At 45.2% G+C, this 18,882-nt stretch overlaps 1 protein-coding gene across 1 annotated transcript in view; it reads left to right on the plus strand.

Annotated features, from left to right (window-relative positions):
• The first annotated feature begins 849 nt into the window (after window positions 1-849).
• Window positions 850-18,882, plus strand: part of LOC149070983 (matrix metalloproteinase-28-like) — a 38,120-nt gene continuing 20,087 nt past the window's right edge. Inside the window, exon 1 of the mRNA XM_089248560.1 lies at window positions 850-1,158. Coding sequence (XP_089104686.1) covers window positions 1,027-1,158 — 132 coding nt within the window. The 5' untranslated portion in view covers window positions 850-1,026. The remainder of the gene's footprint in view (window positions 1,159-18,882) is intronic.

Genomic DNA, 18,882 nt, shown 5'->3' on the forward strand with positions numbered 1-18,882 from the left:
CAAAACTAAAGGAAAGAGAATTAAATGAAAAAGATCGAAACTAATTGAAAGATATCAAAACTATATGAGAGAGATCGAAACTAATTAAAAGTGATCAAAGAGAACACAGATCGAAAGAGATCTAACTGAAAAAGATCGAAACTTATCGATCTAACTGAAATAGATCGAAACTTATCGAAAAAGGTAACGAAACTAATGGAAAGAGATCGTTCAGAATCGATAACGAACAATCGAAAGAAATTGACCACAGTCGTTAAGAACAGGTGGAAAGAAGACCAATGAAAATCGACCCAAAGGAAATAGATGCGCAATCGAAAATTTCATTAGTGAAATGAAATTACGCGATAAACGAGAAAAATTACATGATTTCTAAATATAGTAGAATTTCTTTAGCCAACCAATGCCCCAGATTGCACATTTTATACATAAAAGTGGAATTTCTTAGAAGAATTTCTTGAGTCAATTTTTGTTTCCACGCCAAGTCGTGATGCATCTGTCTCTCTGAATTTGACCGGGAGAAACCGTTACCTTTCGATTTCGAGAAAACAACCATTTCAAACCTCTTTCGATATAACGCGTCCACATTAACAAACAATACACCCGTTATATAACGGAAAGTGAGACATCATTTATCACTCCTCTGTCTCAGAAAAAAACTTTCAAATCTCGAGAAAATTCGCACGAAATTCCCACCCACTTATACTTTACTTGAAAAAGAGACCCTTCCTTCCTCTTTCCGCAAAAACCACTTCCAATCCCCGTCGCCAATGACCTGGTATTTGGCACCTTTTTATTTCTCGCCAAGAGAAGAAACTTCTGACAATAAACACGGCTCGGAAGGATAATCTCAAGGCAAACAGCTGTGCGAACGTGTCTGACGACGGACGGACGTCTCATTCCTCTGCTGCTGCTGCTCTTTTTGTTTTTTGAGGGACACGGACAAGAGGATAAACCGGCTTATCGCTTATTATTATTTCAAAGTCATCCATCTCTAGTCAAAGAGCAATTTGTTGTCGACGAACGGACATGGAGAAGACGTTCGGTAGACTTCGGTTCAAGACGTCTTTGGATTGGTTGGTCGGACTGATACTGACACTGATCGCAGTACAGCCGAGGGTCATCGCTTCTCCCATCATCAGCTCCGAAGTACAAGCCATTGTAAGTCCTAACTTATTATTATTATCCATATTTTTTTACATGCCCCCCTCCCCCCATAAAGGAAGGGGAGCTGACAGGCATTCAGACCTGGGGGCCCGAGAAAATTACCATCATTTTTTTGTTTTTCCATGCTATATATTCACTTTAGAAGAGCCCGTGAAAAGTCTGGCTTGGCAGCCGGCCGAACATTCCAGCCTAGGAGCCCTGCGCCAGGATATGAGGGCCATAGTCCAACATGCCCGCGAATAAGATTGATAGGCGTACTGAAAGGCGCTGTTTTCTCTCTCTTACGTAATTTTCCCTGTTTTTAATTTTTGACCTACCCTAGCCTTGATGATGAATTACGAAAAAAAGCATTATTGCATATAAAAGCATCGTCATCAAAATCCGCCAATTAAATTAAATGGAGATGATATGGCTTTTGGGTGTCGTCCAGTTCCTTCAAAGCGTTTTGTATCTATCAGTGAGTCCGAGAATGGCTAATTACACTTCGTCACAGTGGAATGGTCTTTCTAGTAAGTTAGCTCCTCCGGAATAGTGATGTTTGGAGGCCCCTTTTATATGCCTTAGCCAACAGGCTTATACACTTTTAAAAATCCTTCATGAAAATCTCCCGTAATGCATCTGGGGTCCTCCGGACAGCGCTCTGGTGGACCGAGAACGGCCCATCTTAATCTGTATCAGATAATATGTTATTCCAATATTATTATCCATAATTTTTTGCATGTCCAACACGTCCGAGAATAGGATTGGTAGGCGTACTGCAAGGCGCTGCTTTCGCTCCCTTGTTTAATGTTCGGCCTAGCTTAGCCTTGATGATGAATTAGGAAATGCCTAAGAGCCATCGTCATCATCAAAACCCGTCAATTAAATTCAATGGAAATGATATGGCTTTTGGGTGTCGTCCAGTTCCTCCGGTGCGTTTTGCGTCTGTTCGCGAGCCCGATGGATGGCTAATTACATTTTAGCGCATTAGAATAATTATGAGCACTCAAGTGGGCTAGGGCCCTCTACATAGTAATATATGTTTGGAGCCCTCTTACATTCCTGAAATTATCAACCTATCAGTTTACACACTTACTCCTGAAAATCGTTTATGGAAATCCTGCCCAAGTGCGTCAGAGGCCCCCGGGCAGTGCATTGGTGGACTGAGGCAGGTCTATCATGGGCCCAACAACGCATTAAGGATTCCTCAGTATGACATTTGATTTTTATTTCTCGTAAGGTAATCAGAGCTCCCCCACCGGACCTTACCCGAGCGAGACCATTAAATCATTATGTGCATTTAGGGGAACTTGATAGTATCGTGGGCCTCCGATCTGGTGATACTGTTTATGTTTCAGCATATCTGCATGCGGGTCTCTTGCATGTCTTGAACTACCGATTTACACTCTAATTCTTGAAAATTCTACGTAAAAATGGCCACCCCGAGGACCCCGGACGGTGCCACGGTGAACCCACGCATCATGTCAGCCCTCCGACAGTATAATGAACGTATCCGGGGGGGGGGGGATACGCACTTTATAGGCATTTGATGTTCAGTGGGCAGTAGAGGCTTCTCTGTGTGCAAAGATGCCCCAGGTTTTACATGCTGACTGCCCTGCAATGTGGTGGCCTTTTCTTGGATATATTAGATTTGCGCCGCATGAGACAACCAGCGCCTCTTAAGACAGGCGTCTTCAACCTGTTTCTTAAGCACTCGACAGCAGTGCCGCAACTAGATGCTTGGTCAGCCTGGGCAAGAACGCATTTTGGTTTCCTCTCGTAATGTTGAAGACGAGGTTAAGGAGTGAAATTTGCGGCCCCCTCTGCTCCGGCGCACCAGACCCGTCTGTAACCCCGTAGATGTGGCTCTGCCCGAGAGTGTTCGAAGATTATAAATTCCCGTTATTATTAGCTGATACCATTCAATAAAATCAAGTCATCCAAGTTACATTTTCAACCATCGCTTTTAGTCTTGGTTTGAACCAGTGTTTTCCGAACTGGGTGATCTCACTTCCAGGAGGGTAGTAAAAGCTACGGATGTAGCCGATGACGGTGCTCGCGACTCGGAAGAAGGTCAAAGGTCCCTCATCTAAGACGTGGGTGTCTTTAGGACAGAATCTTGGCCTGATTTCAGCATGGACAAGTAAAGCATATGCCCAGGGCTTCATATTTCTGGAGCCCCCGAAATCCAAACAACAGATATTCATTGATTAACCAAATATCTTTGACCCTAGTCGCAAGAGCCCCATAGGCGGCGATAGACTTGGAAGTCTGGGGGGCACGGCCATTATTGCTGGGAGGGCAAGATGACGATGATGTCGATTCCTCTATACATATATGCATTAGATCAGTCGACTTCACCTTTGATACGGGGGGGGGGCGTGATGAAGAGCCCCCTAAATCCTGCTTTACCCGCGCCCCCTCTTCGTGTTGGAAACGTGACCTGTGTGGATGGAATTGTGTCCAGGTATTATCGAACTTCATCGGGTCGCTCGTGGTCCCGTCCTCTCTTCCTGTGGAGATTGAGTGATTGGTTTCCTGGGGATAGCCGTGCCAAGTTCGATTGTTTTCGGGCGTGACATGTGCGAAATCGAGATGATAATTTTAGTTTTGAAATCATACACAAAATATACGCGCGGTGTCTTCTTCCTTAAGGAGCTTACGTCTTTTTCGCCGATTCATTCAAGAAATCGGTTTATGTGTCTGAAGATGGCTTCACGTGTCTTCGCCGTGACGTCATAAACCGGAGATGCGACTCGCTGATCGCATCTGATCGTGCCTTGGAGACCGTCGATTACGTCAGTGTTACGATTACGAGTTATATTATGTACGCTATTTTTGAAAAATGCGCCATTTGAATCTGCGCGGTATTTGAGTCGGTCCCCGGATATTTCCGAAGCTGAAATTAACGAGATCGGTCATTGTCCGAATAAGACTATGGATTAATCGAGTTGAATCTAATGGCGAGAAGAGGGTGGGCGAACGTTCCAAGGACTACGTTGTCTAATTTGCGTTTCGGCTTTTAATCGGCCCCGCGGTTTCCACTGGGAGCCTCAAGGCCGTCCTCGCGCGTCCCAGATGTTGTTTTTATTCCCTCCTTCCCTATAAACGAGATGATTTTCTCATTAAAAGCCGATGACTATTCAATTTTTAATGGTGCCGCGGGTGGTCGGTTCTCTATGGAAAATTCCAATTCAGCTCCGACAGAGATGTTGTCCCCTGACTTTCTTACGATTGTCGTGTCAGCTAGTCCTGTTTAGTTTCGTGACATTCATTTTTCGAATAGTAGTGGGAGGGCATCTTAAGCCATGCATGCTCACACCATGCCCCCCCCCCCCCGGGTCAAATGTGACCCACATCCTTATTTTGTAAAAATGAACTCGGTGGCAAATTTCCGGATCGATTAAGTGACCCGCGGTGCAGTTCGCATAGCTCAAGTGGCTCGTGGCACATTTACGGATCTCTACTTAAGACTTGAAGGGGGAGGGGGGGGGGCACTAAAATTTTCTTTTCGAGAAATTTTGATGTACCCCCTTCACCCCCCTCACAAAGCATGTAACAAATTGGTTAATATGTGGAATATAAAGGGATATATTTCCTCTCGATATTCCAATTTTTTTTTTCACCGAAATATTATTTTTTCTAATTTTTCATTGGTTTGGGAAGGGGGCACGGACTACCCCGATCACCCCCTTGTGCAAGCCTCTGGTTCCAGATCACTCAAGTGAATAGCGGCATTCCCATATCACTAAAGCGGCTCACTGCACAGTTAAAGATCACTCGAGCGGCCAGCGGTACATTTACAGGTCATTTAAGAGATCCGCGCGCAGATTTAGATCGCTCAAGTAGCCCCGCGGCGCATTCCAAGAGAACCTAAGTGACCCGTGGCACATTCACAGGGGTCACTGCGGTACAGTTCCGGAACACTTAATATGCCTGCGGCACATTTTAAAATCACCCAAGTGATTCCCGGCACAGCTCCAAATCACTTAAGTGACTCGCGGCACATTTACAAATCACTCAAGTAACCCACAACGTTGTTCCAGATTACTTAAGCATCCCGCGACACGTTTTCAAACATGGAAGTGCCATCCCTCCAAAAGGTTGAGTACCCTAGTTCTAAATTAAGTCTTTCATGGCAGAAATCAATGAATCCCGGTGCCTAAATGCCTTATTATTGCCATTATTATTATCATTATTATTCTTTTAATGAAGTAGGGTTTCCTTCCGATTTTCAGTGATTGCAAAGCAAAGCGATTAGATTGCTTACCATTGCCGAAATGAAAGACTTCTAATACCGCGAGATATCTCGTCAAAGAAGGTGAGGGGCTTGATTTCCCCCCAAAACACATTGCTTCTCAAACTGCGCAGCGAGTGAATGGACGTTGCTGTTTCCAAAGGCATCGCCCCTAGTCGTTTATTAGGCCGGTCGTCCGCTGGAAGCGACAACACGCGGCAAGCGACAACAACCGACATTAAGACACCGGAAGTCACTCGCTCGAGATCGTTTCTAACGCGTGTGAACGATGTTCGCCTACTTTCTGTTCAATGAGACTAGTTTTGTGAATATTGACGACTGCGCGACTCGTTCACCGCTTCAAGTCGATTCCAGTGGACGACCGGCCTTAGGAATCGGACTTCACCCGGCCAGTTGCATAGCTCCTAATGCCATGCGTGCGCCGCAAGTACATGATAACCAGGGACATGAAACCACGGATATTTCATGAGTGGGGGCGGGGAAGGGGGGAAAAGGAAGTCGTGGGTATATATACTATTGCTATAGAATGAGGGAGCCACGTGAACGCTGGAGCACGAGAGCTTTTGGTGTGATCTTATGGTTGAAGGGCTGCCTTTGCAATGGAGCCGCGGATAGATTATAATTAGTGCAATGGGGCCACGAATATTTCATTAGTAGGGTGAGAGAGCCGCGGGTACGTGATATGTAAGTTAAGGGATATTCAGGTGCAGTGAAGCTTCGGTTAACGAGGCTCGGCTCATTCCGCCAATATGCTCGTTATCCGAATCGCTCGTTATTCGAATCAAACTTTCTCACACGAAATCATGGAAACTTGGGTAATTCGTTCCACAATTATTCGTTCATACGAAAATGATTAATAAAAACGCCATTCATTTAATAATGCAACACGATAATAATATAAGAGATAATACAATATAATATTTAAAAATCTAATAATAATACCATAAATAAACATTTCCCGGAGAGAGAGAGAAAGAATATGGTTTGGGGCCGTTCAAACACTCACAAAGTATTACGTAAGCAAATTTTTAGCCCTTTTTGACCCCCCCCCCCAACCCCTCTTGTCAGCAAAATTTCGTCACCAGTTCTTCCCCCTATGAATCCTAACGCATATTGGTGGGATCAGAGACGTATACGGGGGGGGGGGGGTGCATAGGGGGCTCTCGTGTCCCCCCCCCCTCCCACAATCAAAAATTTATTTTTTTAATTGAAATTTCGAAGGAAAATACCTTTGTATATGTTATTATAATCAATTACTGTTAATTTCAATGTTATTTGAAGGCTATGAACCCAAAATTTATCTTTAATAAATTCATTGCGACCCACCCTCTAAGCCGTATAATGATAAATCGCATAAAGGCCCGCGGACCAAATATGGTCCCGGGGGTTACTTGATGCGGCCTGCCCTTTTCAAACCTAATTTTGTAAAAATGAACTAAACGGCACATTTACAGATCGCTTAAGTGTCCAGAACATTTAAGCGGCCCGTGGCACATTTTCAGATCACTTAAATGACCCGAGACACAGTTCCAGAGCACTTAAGCGATCCGTTACACATTTAGAGATCCCTTGAGTGACACGTGACGTAGTTTTAGAGCACTTAAGTGGCCCCCAATGTGGTTCTACATCACTCAAGTTACCTGCGGCACATTCTCAGATTATTTAAGTGATGCGTGGCACAGTTCCAGAGCACTTAAGCGGCCTGGACACATTTCCAAATCACTTGGATCCGCGAAACATTTAGAGATCACTAAAGTGGCTCCGTAGGGCACTTATCAATAGTGGGGGGGGGGGGGAGATGTTACTTCAAGTGCCCACAAACAATCGAAAGGTTTTTCCTCGTTTTTGGAGCACCGAGTAAGATGCTATTAAAAATATTTCATATTTTCATAAAGGATGGTTGATGACGTAAGCATTATCCAAACCCCCCCCCTCCCCCTTGTCATCAAAAGTCAGCAAATCGGAAACCCCCTCCTCCCCCCATCGATGATGACATAATACTTGAACGGCCCCTAATGAGCATCCGGGGTAGCAGATCCTCCCACTTTCCCCACCCTTCCTTCGGGTACATTCCTGGGTATTACGACTCTCAAGAGCAGTAGGTGGAATTACTACTTCTTAACCGTACATGCTCCCCCCACCAAGGGTTCTCAACCGGTTGGAAAGTGCGGGGGCCACTTCATCAAAGTATCCTCAGACCACTTAAGTGATCTGGAACTGTTCAGCGGGTCACTCAAGTTATCTAAAAAAACGTGCCGCAGGCAACCTAAGTGATGTTGAACTGCACTACGATTCACTTAAATAATCTAGAAAAATGAGCCGCGGATCCACTTGAGTGATCTGGAACTGTGCCGTTGGTCACAAAAGTGATCTGGAAATTTGCTGCGAGCCACTTGACTGCTAAGGAGTTGCACCGTTTTTCACGAAAGTGATATGTAAATGCGCCGCGGATCACTGAAGTGATTTGGAACCGCACCGCGGATCACCTAAAGAGATCTGGTAATGCGTGGCTTTGTTCATTTTTGCAAAATTAGGTTTGGGGGGGGGTCACGTGGCACATTTGGCCCCGCGGTGAGCATGTGTGCCGTACACGTTCCCCCTGCGGAATTTCTAAGGAATCGGTACCTGCCGGAAAGTATGCGAAACTGTAGGAAAGCACTCTTTCAGCAAGATAGGGGGCCCGAGAATATCACTTTGCCCGGAGAGAATGCTATTAAGACCGGCCCTTTCCTTCCAGAAAATAATTAGACCGAGCCACCGTCGCAGTTAGAAACACGAAAAAAAAAACGACACTTTTGCGGGGATCGACGACATTAAAGAGGACCGTTCTTTCAACAACACTTCAAAGACGAACCTCGCGCGTGTGTGCGTAGGTGGGACGCGATGCTCGAATTTTCGCAGCTTCTTCCTGCTAGTCTAGGCCGTCCACTTCCACCCTGTCGTTGTTGTTTGTGGGGCCCCAGCCCACCTTATAAAAATGAGTCACGACCATGGACCAGAGTGGTTTAATGATTGCCTCTGAAATCTCGTCGGTATTGCCTTTTAATAGTCTGTTTTTCTCATTGTTCGGCCGCCTCAGGTTAATGCGAGGCCAAGTGAGAGAGAGAAAAGAAAAATGAGGTGTTCCCCCCCCCCCTCCTTCCCTAGTTTTTTACAGGGAACAATCTTTGCAGACTCATCGTGACTCATAAGTATCGGTGAAGTCCTACGCAATGGCATCGTGAGTCATCATTTTCACTAAAATTTTGATTCCACTTCAAAAAGAAAAAATGTCGGAGCACCCTGGCCTTTCTTTGTTATTATTATTTAATAGTTGACTTTTGATGTAGGGATGTCTCAGACTAGGTGCGGATCCAAAGGGTAAGAGCTTCCCCGTCCCTCTAAGAGCGAAACCGCCAGAAACACAATGGATAGTAATGGCTTTCCCTCGTAAAATACGGGACGCATATTCACCTTACGCCTTTCACTCCCACTTATTCGCCCTACCGAATTGCCCGAATCTCCCGTCTGTCTCAGATGTGATTATATCCTCGAGAGTTATCCCTCGGACGGGATGAGATGGGGATGATTTCCCTTCCCCTCAACACAATTGTGACGAGAAAACGGGGTTGCCCCGTAAAATACGGGGCAGAAGGGACATTTAATCACGTATGAACATGATCGCCAGAACTCTGCCACCGGCCTTATTCCGTTGCAAAGAGATTTCTTTAAATACGTCACCGCCCCCCCCCCGACACATGAACCTGGATTTGCACCTGCGTACTTGCATTCACAGATGGAGACAGGTGCCATGGCGAAACTTCTTGAACACATAACAAACATTCCTCAGAAACAAACTTGGTGCATGGCGGAATGTATCACACGCGCGCGCGCGTGCCCGAATAAAAAACAATGCACTCTCACGCATGACACATGCGTGCATATATAAGCACGAATTTTTGTCCTTGATATTTAAAAAACCTAGCTTTTTCTAGTCCTGCGCAGGGCTGGCCTTGTGGCATAATGGGTCGACTCTCAGACAAAGTGATGTCCTGAGACTCTCTACCTGGTTGGAGAAATACCGACCTCAAATATTCATACTTATCCTCCCGAAGATTGTAGTCCCAGTCATCATCATATAGAGCAGTGTTTCTCAACCGCCGCGGCCCAGTACCGGGCACTAACACTAGTCACACCGGGTCGTGAGTGATTTTCAGTTTGATTTTTCCCATAAAGTTTTCGTCAGTTGTGTAAATGACCGGGCCTTTCACTTACATAAAAGAGATTTACTGGGCCATGGGCTTCCTAAGGTTGAGAACCACTGATATAGAGCATCCCCATGCATATACGTTCACCCCACCCCCCCGCCATGTATCCTAGGCCTGATCTACCGCCATTATTGACAATCGAGATCAGTTTTACACCCTTTCAGGAGAAAATGTGTTTGCCTAATTACACTTACCTCTAATGTCGTGTGTATGAAGTTGATGCTGTCATCTATAATTCTCACTGTGAATGAAGTGAAATAATTCAATATTTGTACCGTCGTAGGGCCCCGCTGCTCTCTGTGCCGAGACTTATTATCCCTCGGCTCGCATTCGCGATTCGAATTTGGAAAGCCACAGAAAACGAACTTCAGTCGACAACCCTTAAAAACTTCTCCCACATGGTGCACGATCGTAAGAAGCAAATTGCCTGAAAGGTAGGAGTTGTGGGTGTGTAGCCAGGAAACGATTTTGGATAGCGCCGAGTCGATTCCCACGGCTTACCACGTACTCGATAACCATCAGACGGATCCAGATGGCACCAAAAAAAAAATGATGGCGAGAGTACGAAACACGGCACAGGTCCCTCCCCCACCTTGCAATTAACGCAACAAGAGATAACGACGACATAATAGAAAGCGAGTGGGCGAGTCCCGTAACACACAGGTTACCAGAAAGGTTAACGTAACGTTACGGCATGTTCATGGTTGTGTCCTTGATACTTTTTCTTTTTAATTAGACACGCATAATCGAGTCTCACAGCTGGGGTTGATGAATTCCACGCCAAGAACCAACTTGGCCTTGAAGGAGACCGTCCGACCCCACGTCGTTATGTCAAGTCCCTCTTCGCGGGAGGTCCCGAAAAGTCATCCTCTTTTTAAATGGTATTCAAATTACAAATATCCAGTTAACAGAAATATTCATGAGTATGTACTGACCACAAACCACTTTGTTTACTATTCCGCTCTCCTTTAAGTCCAGTGAACCCCCGTACGGGCACTGGCATCGCTTAACGTTAACTAACCCAAAAAATATACCGATCTTTTTTGTAGTTAAATGGCGTCGGGAAGGCAAAAGAGAGGGGAAAAAAAAACGGGATCATTTTTTCCCGATAACAACAAGGAGTCAACGTGCCGTCACCCGCTGAGACCCCGTAGATCACTCTCAACGGAAAGTTTCTTTTCTTTTTGCCATTTTTTTTTTTTCGTGTTCCAAGCAGCAGGAGGGGGTTGTTCCCATACGAGAGAAATCCTATTAGAGGGAGAATTTTCTTCCCCAGAATGCCTCAGAATCCAAGGCCTTCCGAGGCTAGTTGGCTGTTTAATTGCACACACATTATACTCGGCTGCGAATACACCGACGGGAAACGTTATTGTAATTAAAGCCGCCATTGGTTCGATGATGCGTTTCTGGTGTCTTTGTCTCGAGATTCGTTGAAGAAGAAGAAGAGGGATCAACGATATCCATCACCTGTAATTAACGACGCCAGTTGAAGAGACTCTCGTCTCTGGCAAACCTCCAACTGTTGTGTGTGTGTGTATCGATAACGGTGATGCATCGCCGTTGTAATCAACGCATGTGTAGTAGAGTCCCCGAACGGAAGTAACCTGTGATGTGTTGATGTTACGTTGGTGACACGGTATTGTCACTATGACAGACATTAAAAAGAAAAAAAAAAAGAAAACGTACATGGAAAACCGCCGAAAAGAAATCGCCAACAAAGCCAATAGAGAGAACAATGAGCCTTGCCAAGGTTAAACGACGCCGTTACTTTCGTTTTTTATGGATTCGAACCCTTGTTTCTCTCTCGGATCTTGTCTCTTCTTGGGGTCAACAATGGGACAACAATACAAGACATTGGAGAAACGGCGGACGTTTTTTTACGTATAACTTTAGAGTGACGTCATATTGCCATGTGAAAGACACTTGTAAGCAGGGGCGGATCTAGAGCTCGCTGTTGGGAGAGGCGATTTTTGTAAAACACTGTGAATATAGTGACCATACGTCCCGTATTTTTCGGGACAGTCACAGTTTCTCTTTGTTTCTATTTTTTTTGGTCAGTTTTCTTGAATTCGTTATTTAATCAAAAACATAGATGCAAATAGTTTTCTACGGATTTATTCAATGTAATATTATCATATTCACATTTCTCTTGGTGGGGGGGGGGGGCATAGATCCGCGCCTGCTTGTAAGACACATATGAAGACACATATAATTGAGACACTTGAGAAACGACATACGATTCTTTTAGCACAACACATTTTTGGTAGGGATTGCCATGTATAACTTCTTTGAAGCACAGTAGCCACCGTTTATAAGAATCATACTTGGCTCAGCCATTTTGATTCTTATAAGCGGTTGATTCCTATATCCGAAATTTTTTTTGCTGTTACTCCTTCAGTTACCATTAGAATATGCAAGGGAAGGAGTGGGGGGGGGGGCTTCAGGCGAGATTATGAAATTTTTAAAGTATAACTGCTGTACTCCATTCTTGAGACCCGGGATGATTCTCATCATTTTTTGTTTTCTCACGCTATAGATTCACTATAGAGATGAAAGTCTGGCCCGAGGACCAAGGCCGTCTTAAGAGCATCATGGGTCCCCCACGCCAAGTGATTTTTATGAGGCGCTATCTGGAAAATTCTCGAAAATTTCAACCTGTTCTCATTTTTACGAGCCCCCCCCCCGGGCCCATGCGTTAAGACTGCAGTGCCGGGTACCCACCAAAACCCCCTAGGGGCTCTGCTCCAGGATATGGCTATTGTCCGAGTGCATAACTCTAGATCAGGGGTTCTCAAATTTTTTGTTCCACATCATCCCCCCTTCTTCAGAATATTTTTTTAATCGTCACCCTCATCCACTTCTGTGCACCCGTAGCTTCTACCACCCTCTGGACCTTTCTATTGCCCCCGGGATGATATTCCCCACTTTGGGAAGCACACTACTGGTCTAGATAGATTCGCTTATGAGTGACTTCTTTGACAAAAGACTCCCCCCCCCCCACACGCGCGCGCGTGCGCCTCTTGCGGCTATAAGTTATGTCACTCGTGGAAGGAAGTTCACTTTGCCACAAAGCTATAATCCTTACTATTTGGGAGGGGGGGGGGGAGGAAGGCAATATGGGACGGCTTCATTTCAAAGGTAAAAGTGACAGTAAGCAGACAGACAGAAATGACCGCCCAGAGAGACCATCTTGGGATTGTTTGCGCTCTTTCCCGAAGGGATGGACAATAAGCAGCTCTCGAAATGACAAAAAATATTCTAAAGATTTCCCACCACTGAGAGACATTGTTTTTTTGATTCTTATAAGCGGAAATCTGATTTTTATAACCGAGGATTTTTCTGTGCTGTAACCAGTACCGTCTTAAGGCATGGAGCCCCACACGGGCCTCACAGAAATGGGATCTGGTTGAAATGTTCGAAAATTTGCCTGGTAGTGCCTCAGAAAAATCATTTGGCCCGGGGGCCTCACGATGCTCTTAAGACGGTCCTGGCTGTAACAGCGTTTGGTTTTGTTTTTACGGATTTGATTGCTATAGGAGGCATAAAATTTCTGTTGCGGTGTAAATACACATTGGGACCTCAAATAAACGACCACCAGCTCCTTCCATCGTAAAAAGGTGACGCCATCTTGCCACCGAATCGAACCGATTCTCTTCAAAAAAAGAACGACATCCTTGGAAATCCGTTAACGATAATGGATTTTTGAATATTCATTAAGACGTCCACAGATTTTCCACCATTTTTCGTTTCTTTCTTTACGATGTTTATCTCGTGGAAGAGAGACAAGATTCCATAAAACTCCGAATAAGTTTATTTCCGGTTCCGTTCAAACAGGCAAGGACTTTGTAATAATAGTACGCATACACGCACTACTTCCCTATACGAGAGCGACTGGTGTGTTAATTATAAAATTGCGACCGCACATCAACAAGGACATCTTCGTTATGCAACATTTGGCGTAACTTGAATCTTCGTGGTCACGCAGTCTGGTTTTTCAATTGCCGTTTTGTTTTGTGATGATGTCCACCACGTGATGGTGTGACGTGTTCATTCCCCCCCACCACTAAAACCTCATTATAAAGCTTCGATGCCTCTCTAATGGCGTCTGCGCCCGTCATAACGGAGAGGCCTCGAAGTTGGTCAAGAGGCTCGGCGAAGCCACTTGAGAACCAACTCAGAAGAGGGGCCACGTGCGACAACACATTGGGAGAAGCCTTCTTTTCATTCGTTTTTGGAGAATTTCGGGGAGTGGCTTTCTCATGTGAATATATACATATGCAAATTAGATCAATAGCTCCTTAATCCTTAATGGTTCTTTCAACCTTGGGGGCGAGTTTCGTCTTTTAATCTGATGGTAATGGATTAGTGTCTTTTAATTAGCGGTCATTAGGGCACCTGGTGGTCATTTAATACCCTTGATGTGACTTAAATGCTTCTTCAAGTTTGGCTGATACTAATCAATGAGAAGTTCATGGTTTTCTGTTGCCTTTAACTGTGTATCGATAAGAGCAAAACATAGGCTGCTTTAATATCATGGTTGGTCGATAGATGGCGCGTCGTGAAGATAAAGGTTGGCTGGTTTTTCGGGCAGGTGTCGGATCCTTTTGCTGCTATCAGGCTCCAGCGATCCAGGGCGACGTGTCGACTTATTGTTTATTCATAGTTACTACTACCCTTCGAAGGCAATGGCTAAAATTGTCATTAGACGATGAAGTCTGGGGTCGTGTTCAGTTTGAAAGGAAGAAAATTGTACTACTGTCCCGTAACATACGGGACACAGATTCCTTTCCCCATATCATCGGGCGATCGCACCAAGCGCCCCTCTGGATTCTCGCCTCGATGTCATGTCATCAATCTCAATGTTTGCCGAACCAACCATTGTTTCGATCATAAAACGCCTGTGCGGCCATGTAATCCTCGTGAGTGGCTTTCATCGAAAGGACCTGGCTTCGATAACCGTAAGCGGCGCTGGGGTGTTCTGCTGAAGTTTGTTTTCTGTGGTTCTTCAATATCGAGTGGTCATAGAGACGGAAGAAGCCGGATTAGAACCCCACCGGTGTCACAGTGGTGGTCGGATGAAGTTAGTTTTCTGTGGTTCCCAACTTCGAATGCGAGCCGATCTTCCCGTTGAAAAAGTCTCGCCACAGAGAGAGCAACAAGCCTACAACGATACAATTATTAAACCATTACACTTCACTCATGGTTAAAAAAAAATTGATGGTAGCACTACACATAACTAGCGTTGCACAGAAACAAACTCCTCATTAGGTTCACAACACGTATACGCGCATTCCAACATGTACCAATTCGCTAGAAGGTCTGCAGAGAAATATGGACGAATGCGTGGTTTACACTCGTGTGCAAAATCAAGATATGTCGAATTTCTGTAAAACTCGTGGACAGATTTTAATGAAATTTGCTACGAATACACAGTTTATAACAGAGAAAGATGTACCTTAGAAAAGTCATAGTACGCACGCATGATTTTCAGTAAAGCTCATCATTGCAGGAATGTCCAAAATCGATGTTGCGAAATCGAACCGAAAATGAGTCCAATATGGGGGTATGGTACCCTCTCACAGTCAGACAGGTTGCACAGAGCGACGGCATACTGGACACGAGGCAATTGAGGAGTTCCTGTGGCAATCGGTCCCACTCCTGCAGCAACGCAGTTTTCAGTTCCAGGATGGCTCTCGGAGGGGGATGGTGAAATGCAAGGGCCCTCCCAGACATGTTCTATAGGGTTTAGGTCCAGAGATCTGACTGGCCAACCCATATCCTCACTTTCCGCATAATCGTTGACCAGGTGATCCCGATGTGGACGAGCATTGTCGTCCATGAACAGGAACCGAGGGCCAACTGCTCCCCTGAAAAGTCAAACATAGGGCTCTAAGATATCCTCTCTATACCTTCTAGCAGTCACGGACCCTCTGCCAAACACATGGAGGGGTGTGCGGCCGTCCAACATGATGCCTGCCCAGATCATGACACCTCCACCACCATAGTGGTCCGTTTCCTTGATGTGGGAGGGATGGTATTGGGTACCAGGCTCTCTCCAGATATTAGTGTACGTCGAGAAAATTCATCTCTTCTCTCACGGGGACTCGAACCCCGGTCTCTCGTTTGCCGGACGAGTGCTCTACCAACAAAGCTATGAAGACAGGTACAATTTCGAGAGGGCAGCCAATCTCCTCACAGCCAGTTTTCCATATCTGTCGTATTAACAAGGGAGAGTGACGTGTTTCGTCATATACCGCCATCTGGTGGCCCTGATGTCATCTGCGAGCTATTTTGGGATTACTATACATTTTAATTTTTTTTACCCTCATATATGTACTTTGAAAAAGTGTTCTGATGTTTGATTAGGTGGGGTGGAGGGATCTGATGGGCTGGGGAGGGTGTTGCTACTTTTCCAACCGGTACCCTTTACGTTAGAGGTTCCGTAAGGAATATTAACGTGGGTATCTGTGCGATTGTTCGAGTTCAAGCTATTAGCAGAATGTTGCCACCGTCCATTGCACGGAGCCATTCAACATATACATACGCTCCAAGGAGAAGCAATCCTGCCTGTCTTCCTGGCTCAGTTGGTAGAGCACACGAGAGACCGGGGTTCGAGTCCCGTTGATGGGCAGAGAAGAATTTTCCTTTCCTGAAACATCGATATCTCCTCACTCAGACAGTTTTCCGTCTCTGTCTTCTTCAATTTGTAACATAGATAGCAGCACTAAATTCACACGCAAAACCAGAGATGCGTGCGCATTCTGTGAGGTACGCAGTCTTTTCCGACACATCTCTCTTATCTATGAAAGCGGCTTGAATAGCATTAAATTGCAACACAACGCCAACTGGGATTTTGTGTTCGGGTTTGATAGAAGAAGAGAGAATTATCTTGACATAACGCTTTTTTTTCCCATTGAATAGCGTTTCCATTGTGATTAGCAGTAGCTCTTGATTTCTTGCCGTTTGGCAATTTTTCGCCATGTTGGCCATAATCGGCAATGTTTTCTACGTTAGGCAACTTTTTTGTGTCAAGAAATTTGACACGATTAATTTTGTCCCGTATTTTATCATCTCGATTTTGCGAATCCCGCTGCTATTTTTCGTCGTTGCCCAATGATAATATTTCGAAAGCGGAAGAAACCGAAACCTCATCAATGAAGGCAGGCATTTGCAAGTGAAAATTTCCAAGAAGACACGACCATCCACAAGCGTTCCGGAAACTGTTCAGCAACTTCCGGAGGAAGAGGAATCGCGATCCTTGGATCGATTAGTCGATAGCTCACTACACACGTATCATGAGTGGGGGTTTTTTTAGTGTGAGAAAAAAGAAGTGGGTTCGGAAAACTGTAACTATATTTGTAGCCCCCGTTTCTTTGGATATTGAGGAGGGGGGGGGGAAAGAGAGAAGGCAGTGGCCACTTGAAATCACAAGTGCTTCGGATTCGAAGCCACTCGTTTCTGAAGGATGCCACTCACTTCACTCTCAGATCAGGTACTTTCATCTGCGGTAGCTGGAACCTTGGCACTGCTCTTCACTACAAGTGGAGTCACATACATTCATTCATCTGGTGCATCGAATGGTGGATGGTTTCCGTCCTTGCCCCGCAACCTTGTGGCTATTCCGGTGTCGGATCCCCCCCCCCTTTTTTTAAAAGTGAAAGGACTATTCGCATTCTAAATGATGAGAAAATGGAGTTACCAGATTTTCAAATCACAAAGTATGGACACCCTTTGCTTACCGTAATTCATTGCGACAAAAGCGGGAGGATCAGTCGGTCGATCAACGCTGTTTAGTGCCCCAGCATTAGGTAAAATTACCCGAGTCAAAAAGACATGACGTCATGCGAATCAAAATACGCTCTCTATACGGAGAGGCTCCCAACTGGAAACGAGAATTCACTCTGTTGCCCGGGGCCGTTATCCATTTTGGCCACTTTCTCCCTGTTATTTTTCAACGGGAAGGTGGAACGAATCATAAATTCGATGTGCATCGCTTGCGGGAAGTCTATGGGTTGTTCCGAGGGAGTTATAATTAATTTCACACGTTTCTCGAATTGTGGTTCGCGGCTCCGGGAAGGGAATCAAAATAAGTGTAAAACCGCTTCCAATCATTCAGCAAGTACTGGACTGATCTAGCCAGGATGAGTCGTGGTCTTAGTAATCACTGTTGGAATTCGCAACTTTTCCGCCGCTTCTCGCCTACGTTGATATCAATACTATATTAGCATCATCACTTTTAATAACAGTTATACACAACCGGACATTCGTATGTGTATACTATATATCAGCCGAAAACGTATAGAAACGCCCTCGGGAAAGGAACAAATATGCATATTCCGAAAAATGGTGGGCGAGACGAGATCTTTCTCTCGCTCGGGCCGCGACAGCCATTATATGCATACATACATACACCACAACGAATTCCCGCCCTGAAAATTGTTACAATGCAAAGGAGATAGTGATGATGATGGCCTTGAAGGAAACAACTCTCACTCTCTGTCGAGACATTGAACTTGACATCGTACATTGCCACGTGTTGTTTCGCGTATAACAACAACAAAAGAGAGAGGTGCTTTTGTGCCATCTGAAGCGGATTAAGTTTTGCTCTCTCCCTTCTCCGTCTTCGAAACGGTTCTACTACTGCTCGCCTAAAACACACATGGTGCGGAGTCTCTCTATTGTTTCAATTATTTGACCATCCCACTTTATAGACAATGGCGCCATCTGTTTTGAAATCCCCCGAATAACTGGCGTGGAAATTTATGTGTCAATTCATGGCCCATTTCCATCCTCTAGCGCGGCGGATCTTAGCGCCATCTATCGCGTCACATGTCGTGAATGTGGTTAGGATTCGAGTGTCACGTTGTGCCCTTGGCCTTGACGAGCTCTTCGATCTTCTCAAAGTATAAGGATCTCCCTGTTGTGTCATTAGCCGCATTACCCGGATTCTTACGCGTCAATTACACGGTTTTTACGAGGAGCTGGGGGGGGGGGATTGAGGGAAGACACTTGAACGCCCTTTTCTTTGTCGTTTGCATAGAGCTCCATTAGGTTTCGATCGACCGCGAGATATCCCTTCTCCACCGAGGCACGGCACCCATTGATGTGTTACTTAATGAACCGACGGCGATTCGATGAAGTGACTCATGTTGTCCGCGGACCACAGTCGAGAACCTCTGTGACGCATGACTCAAGAATTGCCTTGTGATTACTTAATACGCGTTATCATGATTA

Source organism: Pholcus phalangioides, unplaced genomic scaffold, assembly GCF_987345545.1.
Source record: "Pholcus phalangioides strain wild (caught in Gottingen) unplaced genomic scaffold, Ppha-v1.0 ptg000020l_1, whole genome shotgun sequence".
Classification (NCBI taxonomy): Eukaryota; Metazoa; Arthropoda; class Arachnida; order Araneae; family Pholcidae; genus Pholcus; species Pholcus phalangioides.